Source organism: Erithacus rubecula, assembly GCF_903797595.1.
Source record: "Erithacus rubecula genome assembly, contig: SUPER_Z_unloc_4, whole genome shotgun sequence".
Lineage (NCBI taxonomy): Eukaryota > Metazoa > Chordata > Aves > Passeriformes > Muscicapidae > Erithacus > Erithacus rubecula.
In genome coordinates, this window is record NW_027635670.1 from 3515146 (window position 1) to 3535877 (window position 20732).

General features: G+C 35.8%; 1 protein-coding gene across 5 annotated transcripts in view; it reads left to right on the forward strand.

Annotated features, from left to right (window-relative positions):
* DMXL1 (Dmx like 1) overlaps nucleotides 1–20732 on the forward strand; it is a 77731-nt gene that overhangs the window by 23579 nt on the left and 33420 nt on the right. For all 5 annotated transcript variants that reach the window (XM_079331503.1, XM_079331502.1, XM_079331499.1 and 2 more), the window contains 15 exons: nucleotides 1402–1570; nucleotides 5380–5592; nucleotides 6339–6592; nucleotides 6683–7361; nucleotides 7898–8019; nucleotides 8539–8628; nucleotides 8935–9037; nucleotides 10805–10921; nucleotides 12162–12386; nucleotides 13039–14730; nucleotides 15243–15353; nucleotides 16276–16445; nucleotides 17585–17682; nucleotides 18346–18511; nucleotides 19295–19544. In XM_079331503.1, coding sequence (XP_079187629.1) covers nucleotides 1402–1570; nucleotides 5380–5592; nucleotides 6339–6592; nucleotides 6683–7361; nucleotides 7898–8019; nucleotides 8539–8628; nucleotides 8935–9037; nucleotides 10805–10921; nucleotides 12162–12386; nucleotides 13039–14730; nucleotides 15243–15353; nucleotides 16276–16445; nucleotides 17585–17682; nucleotides 18346–18511; nucleotides 19295–19544 — 4459 coding nt within the window. The remainder of the gene's footprint in view (nucleotides 1–1401; nucleotides 1571–5379; nucleotides 5593–6338; nucleotides 6593–6682; nucleotides 7362–7897; nucleotides 8020–8538; nucleotides 8629–8934; nucleotides 9038–10804; nucleotides 10922–12161; nucleotides 12387–13038; nucleotides 14731–15242; nucleotides 15354–16275; nucleotides 16446–17584; nucleotides 17683–18345; nucleotides 18512–19294; nucleotides 19545–20732) is intronic.

The window sequence follows — 20732 nt, forward strand, 5'->3', positions numbered from 1 at the left end:
GCTGTAATCCTTTATACCAGAGATGTGCATAAAATGTTATGAAAGGGTGAATTTCTTTGAAATCTTCCTTGGGCAGGCTAAGTTGACAGCTCTTCTGCTGAGCTTCTCACATTGGAGACGCACTGTTCTAAAGTCACAACTGCCTATTTTTGTCTGATGACTGAAGAAGAATGCTTTGCAGTATTTAGTTCAAAGGGCTAGGAGCAGTATGGAGCACACATTATATATAGGTTTTGTGAAACCCAGGGGTGATGCTGCCTTAAAACATATGGTAGGGGCTTACTTGTTACCTCTGAAGTGCTGGGATGTTCTCTCTGACATTGCAACTGGAAAAACAGTAATATGGAGGGAAGAAAAAATACCATTTCTGCTGTAGTCCTCAGAGCAGACTGCTCATAAGCAGTGAGGCAAGTGATTCTGACCAGATAACCAGATAAGTGATTCTGAGTACTTTTCTAACCAGTGGGAATCAGGAAGAAAGTGTAGCATTAGTGGAGTGGTCTGCTTCAAAGGTACGTAGAGCATATGTGGGCATTGCACTATTATCGTAGTGGAATGATGTATTTAGCTTGCTAATTGTGCATGCTATACCTGAAAAATATGACAGGCTGGAAGGCACAACAGAGCAAAGCAAATAGACAAAGAGGAAAAAAAAGGAAGCTGGAGACATTTCTATGTTCCTATGGAAAATAAGAGGCAACATTATAAATCAGAAACAGGGATTATGTGAGAATTGAGAGAAGACTGTTTGACATGAGCATTCTGTGTAAAGATGAAGAGCACTGGAAGTTAAAAGGAATGCCATGAGTGTAACACCATCTTTAATACAAATTGTGTGACTTTGGGTGCTTACATAGATGTCTACTGCACAAAAGACTTGAGCTGTGTAAGTCAGTCTTAAAAACTGGGTATTATTTTTTCCATTGGAAAGAAATACTTGTGTAAAAGAGGAAGACCTTAAAACTCACTGGGGCCTTTGAGTGGCATTGAAGTGCTGATCTAATTAGATCCAAAGTACATATCCAGTTTTTCAGTCTGAAACAAGATTACTCAGTGTTGCTGTGTTGTTCAGAATCCTGAATAAGAGTGGTGTGTGTTTATGAAACACAAGAGTGTTTTCTGTGTAAGTATAAAAACAGTATGAACATTGTCTGTGCACTGAAGCATGAAGTAATTACTACATGAAGGTATTTTATGGGTATTCATAAAGAAATCCAAAAGCACTGGTTTCTCTTTACTGCAGACTCAACAGAAACAATTTTTCAAGAAACTTTGCTGATACTTTAAATTAGCTTTTAAGCTGAAAAATGCCATTCATTAATGCTTAGAAAACCACTTACAGCTTAAATCTGCTTTTTCTTTTTTGAAAGGATTTTAAATGATACCTTATTCTTCATGCAGTTAAACCTGAAGCACTTCCGACGAGGAAGGAGGAGGTCAGGTGCTGTTGTAGCACATACTGGATATGCTCTGCATCAGCAAGATCCTCATGAAGTTCACAGAAATGTTCCTCCTCATGCAAATGCTCTTTGCCACTTCCATATTGCTGCCAGTATCAATCCAGCCACAGGTAAGAAATGTAGTCCTTGCTATGAAGTGAACTCCAGCTGCTGTTAGCTATGTTCTCTCTCTGGAAACTTAGCAGATGTATTTGTACAGTATTTATATGATCATGCAGAATTGCTAGTATGTTGGTTTCATTTTTGCATGAAAGGACTTTCCACAGTAATGAAATTATTTGAATGAATTTCCACTTCAGTAATCTCGTCTTTTATTTTGTTAATCTTTTAAGTGAGTTTGGTAGCATCTGAAATGAAGAAAGCTAAGTATTTGTAACTGGAGTTAAAATTTATTATGAATTGTATATGATACTGGGAGCACGCTGATAAAATGAAAAATATCTAAGCTTCTTAAAGTGAGCACCTGACACTTAAGTGTTGAAATAGCCACAAGTTCCCATACTTCTGTCTCTGAACCAAACAAAACGTACCTTCACCCTCTATTCCATAAACTTTGATACTGCCTTGCGCTGGAACGATGTGTTGATAGGGATTGAGGAAACTCCCCTATAGCTGCTGATACTTCTGTCTTTATTATCTTTGTGTATGTTGAAAATGAAGTGCATTGGAAAACTGAATAGAAATACATTATGGTATGCATTTCATGAATATTCTGATGTGGTTTTCTGTATCTAGACTTAATGAACAAACATACTATGTAGTTCTTATCTTCAGCTAGTTAAGCTCTGTTTCATAGTATTGTTTTTCTGTTCCTACTGAACCTTGTTTGAAAGGCCAATTTTCAGCTAAGGGCATTTATGATTAGTTGTTTCTAGCTGTACAGTCTGGTATGATTGGAAAGAACAAGTGTTTTTAATTAACACTGCTGTGTTAAGCAAAGCTCTAATCACTTCCTTCTTGATTATTCTTCTGCGTTTTGAGTAGTGGTTCATTGGTTCATGTTTTAACTGACAGGACTAGAATCATATCCAGCCTATAGAAGGAAACGTCTTGCAGTTTTGTGCTGTACCATCAGTGCTATCATATTTCTGCAGGAAAAGTTTCCAATTATTTCCTGTTACTACCCAATGTCACACAGGAAGGTTTCTTGAAAGAATCTTGGGAGATTTGTGTGTCTTCTCTGTATTTTTTCCTCTTCAGATTGTGCAATGAGCTAACTAATCTTTTCATGTAGGTAGCATATATTTTTTTTATCATTTTTTAACTTACTTTTAAATAATTTCTTATTTTTTATACAGAGTAGCTAATGTCATGCTTCAGCCAAGCCCCAAGCAGTTTCTCACTCACTCCCTGCAGGACTGGGGAGACAATTGGAAGGGTAAAAGCTAGGAAGCTCCTGGGTTGTGATAAAACAAATTTAATAGCGAAAACAAAAGCTGCACACACGACCAAAGAGACACAAGGAGTTACTTCAGTGCTTCCTATGAGCAGGACAATTTTCAGCCATCTCCAGAGAGCAGGGCCCCATTGCACCTAATAGTCACTTGAGATAACAAACACCATAATTCTAAACTTTCTCCCTTCTTTCTTCCTCCTCCCACTTTAAGCACTGACTGTGGTGTCAGATGGTCTGGAACATCCCTTGGGCTCAGTCTCCTGTCCCGGCTGTATCTTCTCCCCACATCCAGTGCAGCCCCAAGTTCTGCACTAGAATGACAGTTCAAAAACCAGTAAAGGCCTTGGCTCTGTGTAAGCCCTGCTCAGCAATAGCAAAAACATCACTATATTTTCAACCCTGTGTTCAGCACAAGTCTAAAACACAGCCCTGTACCATCCACTGTGAAGAAAGTTAACTCTACCCCAGCCAAAACCAGCACAACTATGCAAACTTCAGTTATGCTTTTGATAGATTTTACAGTACAAATACACTAAGCAGCAAAATCACAGAATGAGGATAAAAACACATTTGAAAAATACTAGAAAGATTAGGTTCTTAAAACTTGTCTTTGGCTTTTCTAATCTTGTATTCTTTTTATGTTACCTATATTAATCAGGATCTCTTTTAATAATGCCTTTTTTAATCACTTGGTCTTTTAACTTAGATTGGAGGATAACAGGTTGTTCTTTATCATAAGATCTCTGAAGTAACTTTCACATTTTAAATCTTATTTTGAAGAAATATATGTTCTTCCTTACAGTCAAGTCTTTAAGCACCTCAGTCTAACCAAATTCGTTAAGTAGGCCTTTTCATTTGCCTTTCTGGAATTAAATTTAATCCAAAAACCTAATTGTATTTCCTTTCATTTGATTTGCAGCAAATTGTTTGTCATCTCTTAGTTAAAAATTTGCCATTACTACAGCATTTAAAAGTATTTGATAAAAACTAAAGCCAAAACAGCTATATCTGTCATTCACTTCACATTTTGAAGAATAATGCTGTCATATATATTTATATAAGAAAAAATACAGTATGAAGCAAAAATCCTTGAGACCTCCTTTTATACTGTAATGTTACTTTTTTTGATGTTCAACCTGGGTGGAATTCAGTGAAAGGAATAAGCAGTGGTTGCTAGGACAAAATTGTCTCCAGGCAATTTCAGAAACAGTTACTGAATTAAGAGACTTCAGAAGTTTTCTGGAATGAGTGATTGTGATTTATGAAGCAAATAAAAATGCGCTAAGAATAATGTTCAGAGCTGAACAATATTTAGAAGCTGAGAGTTTTAGATGGAAATTAGAAAAAAAGTGATTTCTTTAGTGCCTTTGATAAATACTCAGAAAACATGTGAATTTATAATCTAATCTGAAAAGTTACCTTTCTAGTTCACCTTATTAAAAAGCTTCATCTTTCAAAGGGTGTCAATAGAATTTTTCCTTTCAGGTTCTGTTACTTTTCCAAATGTATAATGATACTTTTGAGACTGGCACTGGCCTGTGTAGGAAGATGGACTGTATTTCTTAAATGAACTGTGCTACTTTAGCCCGCTTCCCCTGCTGTATCCCTTCCCCACAACAAAATTGCTAGTTTTCATGGTGCTCCTTTCTTTTATCTGTGCTCTCTGTTACCATTTTCTTTGGCTAGATTGGATGATTAGTAATTCAAACCTATTGATGATTTTGATAAAAACAACAGATTTTGAGTGAAAAGTGTTTTGTGTCCCAGGGTGTGGAATTTAAAGAATATTGCATAAAAAGGTTGTAGAAGGAGATGACACTACACATGGAGACTTCTAGGTGGGAATTAAATACAGTTTGCGATTTTAAGAGTTGCTGTATTACACATTTGAGAAAATTTCAGTAAATCACCTATCTGCTTTTTTACCTTGATTAATAAAGATTGTTGCTCTGCAGCAGTCGGATCCTGCTTCTGTCGCACACTATATGATTACAGCTTTATTTTTCACAATAACCTGAAACCAAATACCTACAAACAGCAATGTGAATTAACAGAATGTATCAGAATCAGAGTTCCTGGGGTTTTGTGATGGTGTTAGGACATTTTCTTTTCTCTGCACTAATCTTTGCTAGTGTAAGCCCATGGTCTTTGGTTACAGTGTATATCTACTCCAGCATATATACTGTATATATACTGTAGAATTGTGGACTAGGTATTGGGAAATTAAGCTTAAATAATTTGGTTCATACTGAGCATCAGTAGTAAAAAAAAAAGTAAATTAACCGATATGCACAGTGTTACATCAAGGAGATACAATGTTACTGTTATCCTAATGTAAGCACACCAAAGAATCTCTGTGTGGAACAAGTCTCAAAGCTGATAATGTTGGCGCAAGAAATTATAAGTGGCAATACGCTTTATTTTTTTCATTGTAGGATTTCTGCTTAAAAACCATTTGTTTAAATTTTTTTTTTTTACCTAACTTATTTAGTTCTCAAAGTCAATCATATCTTTTTCTGGTAGATATTCCTCTACTGCCTTCTATCACATCTCTAAGTCTTGGTGAAAATGAAGAAAAAAGTGGACCTTTTGTTGTACACTGGCTAAACAACAAAGAACTTCATTTTACCTTATCTATGGAAGTGTTTTTGCAACAACTTAAAAGGAGTTTTGAACATCATTCTTCTGAGACTAATACTGAGGACTCTAATCAAGTGGATGGCAGATCAGAAGAAGGTAAAAGTCATATAGACATATGTCATATATTGAAATAGCTTTCAGTTTCTAAAGTAATGCTCCCCCAGGGGAAGAAGTAAGACATTGGCAACTTGAAGTGTAAGGCTGCAGATTACAATGGCATTTCAATGCATTTTCTTCCCTTATACTGAAAGTTTCTAAGTGACTTTAAAAAATATATCTAGAAGTTTTGATTTCTCTTTTGTAGTTGTTCCAAAAATTTTGAGTTATATATACTGAAAACTGTATTATTCAATTAAACTTGGCTGGATGCCTTTGCATGAAAATGTTACTTTAAGGAAGAAGGAGCAACTTTAAAATTAACTTTATTTTTTTAGATATTAATATACAGCTCATTTAACTAGCTTTATACTATAACATAATGCAGTCAATTAATTTGCATATATACATCCTGGCGATTATTGCCTTTGTTCTGTCTAGGCATGCAAAAATTTGTATGGAATACAAATAATAGGGGAAAAATAGGAATACAAAATAGGGAAAAGAAAAGTATTTCAAATTAAAGTGCAGTATAAACCCTTTTGGTTTGTTAGATACTGAGTTACATTAGAGGATTTATGGTTATAATCTTCATCCTTTTAAATTAGTTTTCATATGAGTAGCTTATAAAAGCCCTGAAATTAGCTCTTATGCCTGAAAAACACTGTTATACTTCCGGTTTTGAATATATATGTCTCTGTATTCAACTGTATGTATACATCTATATATTTACCTGTGTATTGTAGAAGTTGATGAAAATGGAGATGAACAAAAAGGAAACCAAGAGAAGAAGGATCTGGGTGATGAGAAAGCTGCTCCATATTCAAGCCTTGTTCCTTTATCTTCTGCTATTTTTGATCATGAAATTGAAGTTTTGCTTTCTGAATGGAGTAAAAATGCTGACATGCTCTTCAGTATACATCCTGTGGATGGCTCCCTGCTGGTGTGGCACGTGGACTGGCTAGATGAATACCAGCCTGGCATGTTTCGCCAGGTGCAGGTACTTTACTCCTCCTGCGTTTTACATTGGCGTTCAGTGAGAAGTGTGATGGGTACTCTAATACTTATTCTTTCTTTCTTGAAATTGCAGGTGTCTTTTGTCTCAAGAATTCCTGTTGCGTTTCCAACGGGTGATGCAAACTCTCTTTGCAGAAGTATAGTGATGTATGCTTGTACCAAGAATGTTGACTTAGCTATCCAACAAGGCAAACAAAAGCCTCCTGGCCTTACACGATCTTCATCTATGCTTATCTCTTCTGGACACAGTAAATCAACCAACAGCTTAAAACTGAGTATCTTCACACCTAATGTTATGATGATTTCCAAACATGCAGATGGGTCACTGAACCAGTGGCTAGTGAGTTTTGCTGAAGAATCTGCCTTTTCAACTGTACTCAGTATTTCACACAAATCCCGATACTGTGGTCACCGTTTTCATCTTAATGACTTGGCTTGCCACTCAGTGTTACCACTGCTGCTTACAACCTCACATCACAATGCTCTAATTTCACCAGAGAAATCAATACAGGCAAATGATTCTTTTAAGTCTGAGGAGTCACCAGTAAGACCTCAGAGTAGAGGCAATGCAAATGTAGCATCCCAGGATCCCAACGCTGTTTACAGTGAACTTATTCTTTGGAGAGTAGATCCTGTTGGGCCTCTGTCCTTTTCTGGTGGAGTTTCTGAGCTTGCTCGGATCAATTCTCTTCATGTTTCAGCTTTTTCTAATGTTGCATGGCTGCCCACACTTATACCCAGCTATTGCCTTGGTGAGTTTTATTTTCTAATTAATGAAATGTTCTAGAATAAAATTAATATAGCCTAATAATATTCTTAAATAGATAATACAGATACACTTTAATGTACTGGAAGAAATGTTGAGCATGGGTCCTTTATTTCACAAATTTTTAAGCTGTTCATACGTGGGAATTCTTTATTCCTGTGTAAAAAGTTTCTCTGTTCTTCTGTTTTATTTAATGGTTTTGATATTTTAGGAGCTTAAGCAGTAAAGTTCTTACACGTTACTCATGCATACTTCATAGCATGCTGAAGACATAAAAACTGAGGGAGATTTAGCTCTAGTTTGCAAATGGAATTCTGATTTCCATTTGTATAATTTGATTTGATTGCTAAGCACAGCTTTGAACTTTGTAGCTCTTGCTGATAATAGAAGTTAACAGAAGGGGGTTTTTTTATGCTATATTGTTTTTCATCATAAGTTCAAAAACACCTGTTGTCAAAAAACAAAAAAGGAAGCAATATGGTATTTGAGTATTTAAGCACTTTCTACCTTTCCGCTTTTCAGGTGCGTACTGTAATTCTCCAAGTGCCTGCTTTGTGGCTAGTGATGGACAGCATTTAAGATTATATCAAGCTGTAATAGATGCTAAGAAACTTCTGTGTGAGCTCTCCAATCCAGAAATTTCTGTAAGTGAAAATCAATCTTAAGTTTTTGCATGTTGCAACTTCATTCAGTTGCACTAGGCTCAGACATGGTGACTGACTAAGCTGGTTGCTAAGGCTTCCACAGATTATTCTGCTTGTAAAAACAGATTAGGTAAAGCTTTATTTAGCCATGCTGTATTTATGCCAACTCTGCATATTGAGGCAGATTGGGAAATACCTGTGAAGAGCTTGCATCACAAGGAATAATACGTGTGGGTGCATTGCCATTCTAAGGAAAAGCTGAGACAACAATGCGGCTTTTGGAGAAAGGATGATAAATTGATTTATGCTTTCCAGCTGCTCTTGGCACTTTTCAGCATCAAAACCAAATATATTCCTCATAAAACAGGGGATGTTACTTGTGTGCTTACTGAATCACAACTAGTCTGTATTTAATGCTTTAGTTAACATTTGCATAGTGATGTTGCACCTATCTAGGAGGTTGTGCCACAAAAATGCATAGGAGCTAACAATACCACTTCCCTGCTTCTTTTTAAACAGAAATATGTTGGTGAAGTTTTTAACATCATAAGTCAGCAATCTACAGCTCGCCCAGGATGTATCATTGAACTGGATGCCATCACAGAACTTGTAAGATCTTTTGCTATACTCATTTTATGCCATAATTAGCTCTTTTAAAAGTGTTAATAATAAAGGCAATACCTGTAGCTCTCCATTAGGTAAATTTGTGGTATTCAAACTGTTTTTGACATATTCTTGTACTTGCTTTCAACAGTACCTGTAAGTTAAAAGAATGTGAATAATGAAGATAAATTTTCATGAGGAGTCTTCTGTTGATGTGTTTAATGTACCAAATTGAAAGCTCCCATGTTAAAAGAGCAATCTTGAAAAGTATATGTGAGAATGTCCACTTCTTGTGTGTTTTTACTTCCTTAGCATGGCCGGAAAACACAGTTATTCCATGTTTTTCAAGAAGACTTTATTTTAAATAACCAGGAGAAGGAAATGCCTTCAAAGAAGAACAGTTTATCAGACTCTGGTAAAGAATTTCTTTTTATAGAACATTGAAGACAGTGATTTATTTTTCATTCCACAGGAGGAAATGAACTTATTAATTGGATTTTATAATTTTAATGTCAGATACCGTAATTTGAGATCTTCAGAAGGACCTCTAGTCTAATGAAACTCATGGATGTTTCACTTCCTTTGAATTGTGTGCAACCAAATTTTAGATCAAGTGGTTTAAATGACAAGATACCCATTGTTTTCTGTGTTTTGCATGACACGTTTCCCCTTGCATGAAGGGGTTTTAAATGTGGAGTCTGCACTTGTGGGGTATGACAGACAAAATTTCTGTATCCTTTAATGATGCTTTTCTTTTATATCAACTAAATATTGCTCCTCAGGCCTTGCAACAAATGGCAAGACAAACAATTCCTCCTCACTTTAATACTGTGAGTAGTGTGTGGATTTATAGGTCCTTGTACAGATCTGAATTGCTCTGGAAGAAATGATTGGTTTTCCTTGGTGGAGTGCCCGAGTTATTTGGGTATATAGTCATCACATTGTGTCACTCCAATGAAATAATGTGCCAGGAAAAGGGGGTCAGAGTCAAGTTTGTGATACCAGGTCATCTGCAGTACTAGATGGAGTCCTGAATGAAAGGAAGCAGAGCTGTGGAAAAGTGTCAAAGGAACCTAGGGAAATACTAAATCAACTGGATATGTGTAATGATTGTTTGGGAACTGGCTATTTTCTACCTGAGGAAGACATTTGGTATAGTGGAGATAATCCCAGCCTTCAGTGGAGACCAAAAAATGCAATTGAGATGTTGAAAGTAAGAGACAAAATAGAGAACATAAAAAGTGTTACTGTACAGCACAATTGTGTGTTTACATTTTGAGTATGATTCACAGAAATAATTTTAGAAGAAGCATGGAAATAATAGATCTTGGACAACTGTATACATCTGTATGTGTTCTGAAAGTCTGTAATAGATTGCTGCATGCCATCCATCCATGTAAGGAATTGGGCTAAAAAAGCCCTTAAAAACTGTTAAATTAGAACTGGATTATTTGCATGCATTCTAATTTGAAATTATTTTCTAGTACTTTCTTCTTTCATCTTCAATAATGCATGAAAGTAGTTATCTCATGTTGTTTCTAAAAAGAACAAATTCACTTGCATTTTTCTATGATACCATAAGCACTACAGTGTGAAAAGCAGGGGCAAATGCAACTTATTCTTGTTAATGTTTTATGTATATACATACCTCTAAAGGGTAAAAGGAATTGTGAAGGGAAGAGAGTCCCTAAATTAACTATTCCTTCTTGGTCCTAATGGGTTGACTTTTATATGAGGGGAAGAGAATACCTGGGTGAACCCTCCAGAAACAGGCACCTGTTGATAGTATACTTCACATTTTCTTTTTTTTTTCTTTTTTCTTTTTTTTTGTGTAAACTAGAGCAAGTAAATTCTTAGGAAGAAGCATTGTATCTCTTGTGTTCTAGACTATACTGTACTGATAATACACTCTGGGATTTAACTTTAAACCTAGCAAAATCAGGCCAATACATTGTCGTCTCTGAAAGAAAAAACTGACAGCTCTTATATGAGTGTACCTGTAATTGTAGTGTTTTTTGGTTGTGGTAAAAAACTGAGAAATCTAATGTAACAGATAAAGTCAGATTGTTGCATTTCAGTGTTAGTTCATGTTAGCTTAATGGAATTATTTGCTAGCCAGCAAAATATAGTTCTGCTTTGAGGTGAATAACCCCTAAGATTTTCCTGTTATCAATTTCACTAGGAAACCAGCAGAATGGATTCTCTGAAAAATTCTACTTAATAGTGATAGAGTATACACAAAGCCATTCATTACTACATATGTGGCATTTACATTTGAAGGCAATTCCTGTCTCAATAGGTAAGCCCTCTTTCTTGTAATTTTCTTTTTAAAGAAGCCGTTGTCTAGTGGGTGTCTGCTGTTCAGTGTAATCTAAAATGCTTCATCATTTTGAAAAGGTTCTGCATTTGTTTACAAGATTTTATCACAACCATTCTTTCTTGATTGTCTTATCTTCTGATTGTTGAAACTCTTCAGTTCAGTTTGGAGTTTGGTACTTTCTGTGCATTCTAAGGCCAGATATGCTTAAATACTTTTAGTACAGTCTAGCAGTTAAGATGTTTAGCTTTTTGGAAATTCTTGTTCTGTAGTTTTTGCATTTATGCAAAATTATACATTTTGAATAGGATCTTAGTCTGAAGCACCTAAGCATCAGTGATGCCATTACAATTCTAAACAATCTGACATTCTGAAATCTGCTGATTGTCTTTTAAACTTCCTCTAAAACTAATATTTAAAGAAAGGTAAGAGACACTTCAGTAGTTTTCTGTTGACATGTAAATATTTTAAGAAACATAAATCTGATGACACTTATCAAAGGAATCTGTTATGTTTGGCATTCAGAAACATAACAGATTTCTGTCATTCATCTTCATGTTTCTGTCATTTAAACTGAATTAGCATTTCTTACTGTTGCTTTCAAATGAGAGAAGAAGCATTATTGCAATTAGTTTGTAAGTTAGTGAGAATAATCTGAGTTTTCTGATGCATCTATGTGATGAGGAAATTGCTGAGCTTTTCAGCACATCTGTTGGAAGTTTTTGTGTTCCATTTCCATCAATTTCATACTTCAGCTACTGAGCTTTATTAAAAAAGGGAAGCATTCATATTGCATTCTCTGAGAGCCTATGTTTCAAGGAATAAAATAAAGCTGTTATTAAAACTTTTCTGAAAAATAACTTCCAAATTTTTAAGCTAAGACAAGAAAGTCTTCGTTTTTCCTTAGCTGCAGGTAATTTTTTCTAACTGAAACCTTATTTTCAGTGGTTAGCCACGTACCTCTCTTTGACTGTGGTTTTGGTCTTTTTGGTCATGCTTTGATTCTGTTATGATCTCTAAACAGTTCTAGACTCTCAAAAGTATTCAATGTGAGATGTCCTCACATTTATCTTTAAATCTGAGTAAAGAACGCATTTCATTAAAATTAATGTAAAATTTTAAGTCAGGTTTTTCTGTCTCTGGCACTATTAAAGTAAGATTACTTCTTACATTAAAATAAATAATTGACCTTTTAAAATTAACAATGCAAACTTTTTTTTAGATGAAAAGATAGGTTTAAATCCACCTGAAGAAGCAACACAAACAGAAGAATCGTATTCTTCACCAGATCCAGAGAAGATCCAATCACCTTTCACTCAAAAGTATCGGGCCTGTAGAGCAAACCTTCAGAGCACCAGCTGGCTTACTCTGTCTTCCAAAATGGTGTATAGTCAAGAGTTGAGTATGCCAGAAGGAGTAGAAATAATAAGTGTTAAGCCATCAGCAGGTTTGTCATCGTTTCTTAAATGACTAAAATATAGAATCTCCGTCTTTGACTTTGATCTTAAAATAGAAACATAGTAATAGTAAATTTTGCATTCATTGTTAGAGTTGAGTATGTGTAGGTGAATCCAAAAGGTTTGCTAAAATGCACTTCCCCTGATTTAATATCTCAGTCCTCAAACTAAGACTAAAATGAAGTACTTAAGGTATATTTACTGTATTCTATATTCTTGCAAAAAATAGAATAAGTGGAAACTGAGTAAGTTTTGTTTTGCAGTCATTCATGAAATTTTTTGTAGGATCTCAGCATACTTAAATGTTAAGGTTTTCATCAGTAGTCTTTCTAAAATAGTTTTAGATTTCTAAAATACAGTTTAGATTTAGATTGACAATAGCGAATATATATTAATATTCATGCTTAAATAATAGAATTTGACTCTCCCCTCGAGCACAAAATACAATCAAAGGGTAAAATGTTTTCGTGGTATTTTTGACATATTGTCTCCTTCGTGAGGCCCTGCAAATGACCTCTTTGTGAGGAAGCAGTATTACTTTTTAAAATTTGGAGCAATAAAATGGTGGTGGCTGAGTAAAAATGGTGCTAATTTTGGTTTTTAGTATTTCCTCCAGTAAAAGCACATTTTATTTCATTTTAGGACACCTCAGTTCTTCCTCCATATATCCTGTTTGTCGTGCACCTTATCTGCTGGCTACTTCCTGCTCTGATGGAAAAGTTCGATTCTGGAGATGCAGGGTTGCCACTGAAGCATCAGCTTCTTCCATGCCACAGTATGGCACAGACAGTGATGTTAAATACGTGTGGGAAGAATGGCCATTACTGATTGAGGATGGACTTCCTAACAGTAGTGCTATCAATGTTCCAGGAAGGCCAACTGATGTCAGCTGTGCACACACAAACAGATTAGCAGTAGCGTACAAGCAGGCAGCATCTAGAGATAGCCATCTTTCTCAAGATTTTGTGATGCACGTTAGTATTTTTGAATGTGAATCTACAGGGGGTTCCTCTTGGATTTTAGAACAGACACTTAATTTAGATGAGGTAGGCACCATGCTGGACTCGGGTGTTAGTGTTGATAGTGTTGATTTAGTGCCAGATAACCAACAAGATACTTCTCTGTCTCATGGTGGGAGTATTATACCCAACACTAAACACTTGGTACACTTAGATTGGATGTCTAGGGAAGATGGTTCACATATTCTGACAGTGGGGATTGGATCAAAACTTTATATGTTTGGTCAGCTGTCTGGGAAGAGGCAAGAACAAAATGGTAATGAGATTGTAGCAATTTCCCACAGTGGCAATCCTAAGGCTGAAATTCTTTCTGGGTTTGTTTTACTGCGTTGTGTTGACTTGGTTTCATCTGTAGAGGGGTCACCTCCTTTTCCTGTATCCTTGTCTTGGGTGCGTGATGGCATTCTGGTAGTTGGAATGGATTGTGAAATGCACGTTTATTCCCAGTGGCAATCTTCTTCTAAGCAGGAACTAGTTAGTACAGATTCCTACAGTGGAAGTATGCCATGCATAGCTAGCTTAATGAAACAAAGCCAGTCAGCTGCCTCAGGTCTGCATCCACCAAAGAGAACTTTGACCAGATCTATGACCAGCCTTGCACAGAAACTTAGTGGGAAAAGGTCTGCCTCTGATCTGTCTATGGAAATGGAAGATTCTGGTCTTTTTGAAGCAGCTCATATGTTATCTCCAACTTTACCTCAGTACCACCCATATCAGCTATTGGAACTCATGGATCTTGGTAAAGTACGCAGAGCAAAAGCCATTCTGTCCCATTTGGTGAAGTGCATTGCTGGAGAAATTGTTGCTATTAATGAGTCTGAGCCTAATCATGACAAGAGGCTCAGATCTCTGACAATCAGCGCTAGTGGAAGTACTGCAAGAGATCCCAAAATGTTCAGCAAAACAGAGACAACAGACTATATAGAAATAGACTCTGTTCCACCATTGCCTCTGTATGCTCTGCTTGCTGCAGATGATGATTCCTGTTCAGAGAAGTCCAATAATCAGAATAGTCAAAATAAAAAGGATGTGCCTAATGACAGTTACGAAAACCTCTTCCAGACTACTGTTATAAGTACAGATGACCTTGTCCCATTTGAGGCAGATGAAGACAGCTCAAAACCGACAGTCATTGATCTTTCTCAATACAGCCCAACTTACTTTGGACCAGAACATGCTCAAGTTCTTTCTCGTCACTTGCTTCATTCAAGCTTGCCAGGTCTGACTCGGATGGAGCAAATGTCATTGATGGCTTTGGCAGACACAATTGCTACTACCAGTACTGACATTGGAGAAAGCAGAGACAGAAGTCAGGGTAAGTTGTCTCTACCAAGTTAAATGTGTTACTGTGCTTCACAACCTTTTCTGGAATTTTTTTCCTGTATTGAAATATTTTTGTGGCATGTAAGATGAGGATGCACCATCATTTCATAGTATAATTATTTCAAGGCCTAATGCTTTGATAAAAATAAAATTTTCTTTCGCTACCTGATAATGCCACTGTGAGTCCATCAGTCCACATACTATAATTATTTTTAATTCACTTTTGAAGAGATGGTAATGACAAATGTTTGTTGTACTGTGTAGAGAAATTAAGAAATCAATTGTTTTTTTTAGTATATAACATTTTTATGTTTCTTTCATTAAGCAGAATAAATAACTTCAAAAGTTTTTATATTTGAAATTTTCTTTTCTTGAAGGGGAGGATTATAAACTAAGCCATAGTTTACAAATTGGAAGTGTTAGTAGTCACAAAATTATATTTCTTCTGTTAGTACTTACTTGGAATAATTGCTGTAAAATGTGTGTAAAAATGTTTATTTCCAGGTGGAGAGACTCTTGATGAGTGTGGTTTAAAATTTTTATTGGCTGTCCGTCTTCATACCTTTCTGTCAACTGCTCTTCCTCCTGTGCATCGAGCCCAGCTGCTTCACCAAGGTAACTGATGTTTTCTTAGATGAGTTGAGTTTTAGTGATGTTGCTGCACCTGTGACTGGTGTGCTATTGATGTGCCTCTGCAGAATCAGAGATTTAATTCATTGCAGTTTTTTAAGAAAAAAATATGAATGAATGCTAGAGCAGGAAATGCCTTATTTTGTTTTTGAGAAAGGTCTCGAAACTGATGTTTTTATAACAAGTTTTTAGTTGGGGTGGGGGGTGTTTCTGTTTCCCCAAATTCAATGGATTTCTAGTACCATGTTGTTGGAATAACCTTCTGCTGGAATAATGTAGTAGAAATCTGTATGTATCTATGTAGGGGCTTGGTACATATTTGGAAAAAAAATTACTACTCATACTTTAAATATTTCTGTATTCTTACTGTAATTATACAATCAACTATTTCATATAAGGAGCTTTTTCTGTATAATTTAGCTCGTTCTGTCCTGATATTGCAGATGACAGAACAAAATGGATTTGATTAGTCATAATCAGATCTAAAGTCTGGCTGTGATTACTCCTTTAGCCATCATGACAATTGATAGCATTTTCAGTCACATGGCTTTTCTTACCCCTCAGCTGAATCAGAGATTGGAATTTGCCAGGAGAGTATTGCAGAGTTAGCTTTCTGATGGAGTAATTTTAGTTGAGATACTTCTGCTTCTGGTGAGCTCAGAAATTGGTGAGGGTGAGAAGTGCCTCAGTTGTATGATTTTTCTGTAATATTTGATATGCAGTCCTAACAAATACTCTTACATTTCTGTTACCTCCTCAGAAATACACTTAAAAATCCAAAACAACCAGTTTGACCTTCTTCCCTTCTCCCTTTCCCATCCCCTTATCTTCAGATTCTGGATTTTTTTATTAATGAATGTCTTCTGATTATTTTTTTTTCTCATTTGTTTTAATGTTTATTGTATAGGCTTATCTACCAGTCACTTTGCCTGGGCATTCCATTCTGTAGCAGAGGAAGAACTCCTGAGTATGCTCCCTGCAGTGCAGAAGGGAGATCCAACATGGTCAGAGCTCAGAGCTATGGGTGTGGGATGGTGGGTTCGAAACATCCACAGCCTGCGGAAATGTATAGAAAAGGTAACTGTAGCATTTTAAAAAACACACCAACAAATCGACAAAATCTTTCTGAACAGCTCTTTACCTTCTATTTATGCAGTTTTCAGATAATGGAGTTTTTTTGGATGTTTCATGCTGCATTTTTTTGTATCTATACTTTTCTGTATGGACATGAACTTCTGTATTTAACTAATTTTTTTTTAGTACTTTTGACTTCAAATTCCAGTGTGGAGTACATTTTTTGCACTTAGTTACCCCATCTTAAATTTAACACTGTACAGTGTTCATTGTGGATGCTCGAGATACAGATGGAGTATATAATTGTTTTTTGTAGCAAAATTGAGAAACAAGTTGTGGGAAAAGGTTCTTCTTAGATACCTATCAGCTGTGGGAACAACTTAGATATTATAGGTACATCAGTCTTGCAAATTGATTATTTTTCATTATAAACTAACCTATTGTTTTGTTTTGGCTTGGTGGCTTTTTTGTTTGTGGCAAAAATGTGGCAACAAGCCTAACCTCATTAGCACTTGTTTTAAGCTCTTGGAAAACTTGTTTTAAGCTCCTGGAAAAACTTGTTTTCTAGCTCTTGTTGAGCTAGAAAATGTCATGCACAATATACTTTGACAACAAAGCGAGAAGTGGTAAAATGCCTATCTCTACTTTTACTTTTAAATCTTCAGTAATTAATCATCACTTTATGAAACTTAACTGCCTTGCATAAAAAAAAAAAATCTATATTCTGGACTTGAGTTGAAGGCTATCTTACATGGGACTTGGACTATCCTTGCTGCCACTTGCCCTTTTTCCTTTCCAGCCTCCAAAAGTAATCACTGGTCCCAGCCTGTTTTTCAAGACTCAGTCTGTCCTTTGTAACTAGTAACTAGTAAATTAGTATTGCTATGATTTTAGAAGCTGACTTCAGATACAGGGATTCCCATTTGATCTGCAAAAAAGCTTCTAGAACTGAAGAGCATGAGCTAAGTGATATACTGTTGTATGTTCACATGTTCTTACATCAGATGCATATGACGGGAGGGATCCTGTATTAAAGAGAACTTCAGAGCGCTATGGGGTATGGGATGCCAGAAGCAGCAGGAATCTCATTTAAGATGAATTCAAATTGTGGTTGTGTTTTTGCTTTTGAACTGTCTTCTCAGGTGGCTAAAGCAGCTTTCCAGCGAAACAACGATCCACTTGATGCTGCCATTTTTTACCTTGCCATGAAGAAGAAGGCTGTTATCTGGGGATTATACAGGTATTCAGGCTCTTACATGGAATTTCACATTGTCTGGTATAACTTTGGGGGAAAAAGTTGAATGTAATGGTAATCCAAAGGAAGCACAAATCTTACCATTGGAAGCTGAAGTATGATTTCTAAACTAGTCATTGCATTAAATCAGTAGTTTCTAACCTTTTATTTACTGAAGGAATTTAGTTGCTGTTTCTGAAGGTAGATGCTGCAGGTTTAGTCTTAAGTCTCCTGTAATTTCAATTACTTCATAATTCTGGTGTACTTTTGAGGACTAGCAGTGTAGTGTATGAAATGTCATGCCTATCTTTTACATACATGTTTGTAGTTAAAATTTTACCTTTACTTTAGGAGACTGGCATCTTTCTAACTGATGTTTCAATATACAGTGTTCAGTGTTGCAAACCTTCTGAAAACTAATTTGCATTGTCACTTAAAATGAAGTTTTCTGTATTTGTATCAGGTTATTGAAAATACCATTAGGTTTTGTATTTACTGAAGTTTCTGCTATTTTTAAATACGTAGTCTTCTCAACTCCCAGCATGGTGAGAGACTGCATTTCCTAATGTAAAGATCTGTGTAAGATTATATTGAAATATGCAGAAATTAAGAACCATAGTGCAACTAATAAAAAGTAAAATGTTTTTATCAATTATGTTCAATATGTAGGTCCCAGAAAGATACTAAAATGACACAGTTTTTTGGAAACAACTTTACTGAGGACAGATGGCGTAAAGCAGCATTAAAGAATGCTTTTTCTTTGCTTGGCAAACAGCGTTTTGAACATTCTGCAGCATTTTTCTTGTTGGCAGGACACTTAAGAGATGCAGTGGAGGTAATAAAACTTTTCATGTTTAAGACTCTTACATTATCCAAAATGTACAAATATACTGAATGCAGTTTGCATTTTCTTTAGTATGACGCCTGAAGCTTCTTATGCTTTCAATTTGTGCTCTTCTTTCACGCTCCAAATGAATGACAAATACAAAACCTTCATCTTTGCATTTTGGTCACTTTTTGACTGTCACATGACTGATACTGAAAAGTGACATGGGTAATTTCTCTGCTCTAATATTTAAAGGGCCTACCTATGATTAGCTTCCTTTCAGATTGTCTACCCAGTCCTATAGGAAAACAGTGTAGTTTTTCATTAGGAAGTTTCAGACATGGTGTTTTGGCAGTGATGTGAATTAGTTTCTAGAATCTCTTTACAAAAAACAAAGCAAGCAAAAATAATTTCCTGGATCTGTTTGAATTGCAAAACTGTGAGGAAATTAGTCTCTGTGATAATGAAGGATTTGTTCTGTAAAGCTTTGTAGCTGAAACAACCGGAATCCAGAGGTAAGAGGTGGCATGTGCACATTGGCAATGATCTATTGAAGCTAGTTGATTTCAAAGGTCTATTGTCATGCCATGCTTAAACTGAAGAAATGCAAATCTGATCTTGCATTTAATATTTATCTACACCTGTTCTGCTTAATTCCTGCTCACTTTCTATGGAGTTGATAGACCTACTTATTTTAATCTGAGCAGCTTTATGTCACTTTCTGCCTGTAATAATTTTAAACTGAGGAGAAATTACAACATTTATCATTTGAATATACTTATTTTTAATTAGGTCTGCCTTGAAAAGCTGCATGACATTCAGTTGGCTCTTGTAATATCAAGACTTTATGAATCGGAGTTTGAAGTGTCTAGCACTTACAAATCTGTACTACAGAAGAGAGTTTTGGGCAGTGTGTCTACTGGAAAAGAGAGCTCAGGAAACATACACTGTGACCCTTTCTTGCGAAGTATGGCATACTGGATTTTGGAAGATTATAGCAAGGCTCTTGACACTTTGATTAAACATTCTGTTGAAGATGAAGGTAAGAATATAAGTATTTGGCCTGTTGAGTTGGTTTTAACTGTTTATTGATTTAAGCCACAGTATCTTAAAGTGTCATCTGAGCAAAACCACACAGTTCCTTACCACTGTTAGTAACTAGCTTCCTGTAGCAATGTATGTGGACTTTAACAGCCAACATGGTGATTGTATTGTTATTATCTGTATCCCATGAATGCATACTTTGTCCTTTAAGCATGTTAATGCTTAAAGGATGATGGAATTACCTGGCAGTAATGCAGCTGTTTTTCCAGAAGCAGTCTGAATATGAAAAGATATAATAAGTTCTTGAATTAATTTGACTCCATCACAGCCTAGGACAAAATTTCTGATTACCCACTTATATAGGAGAGTCTGGAAAACAGAGTGTTTTGTAGCTTTTAGTCCTTGGTAAGAGCTGTCTCCAATAATAGACTACCAACAGAAACCTTTTGATAATTAAAATGGTATGAGGATGTCCTGCCTGAAACAGTATGTAAGTCTCCTAGAGCAATTAGTTTCTATATTCAATTGCTGGCTTTATAGGCCTTCTAAGAATTAATTGTATTATTTCCTAAAGGTAGTGTTTTCATTGAAGTTAAATGCTTCAGGTCCTTGGTAGTTAGCTGGTTTCAGTCCTGGGTACTGAGGACAATTGGAAGGAAATAAATAAAGGCTCAGATACTTAGAATTGGGTAACTGATTTGTGAATCTAATTTCAGTAGAAGTTGCATGCCTCAGGATGATTTTGACCAAATGGGGAATATAGTGTTTGCTTGTTTCTATCTTGGTCCCATCTTTCTATGTGAAATAATTTTGAAGTATTGCTAATTCTTCTGTGATCAGTTCATGGCTTGTCATGTCTTGCCTTATTTTTCTTACCTAGAATGTGCTTTTTCTTGTACCTGTCTCCATTAACTGTTACTAGTTGTGCTATAACTCCTGACAGAGAAGGGAGTAAGGGTTTATTTCAGCCTGAGCCCTTTGAAAGCTGTGTGAATCATCCTGTGCTGATGCTCATATCTGTTCGGGGTTTTTCTTCTTGTGGACATGAAAATGAAATGAATAGGTGTTGCACTGTTGTGTAATTCATTTATTTATATTTAATACTGGTACCATTATATATAAGTGTTATGGATTTCCTAGGTTTGTTGTAAGTTGCATTTCTTTTAAGATGCCGACAAAATTAAAA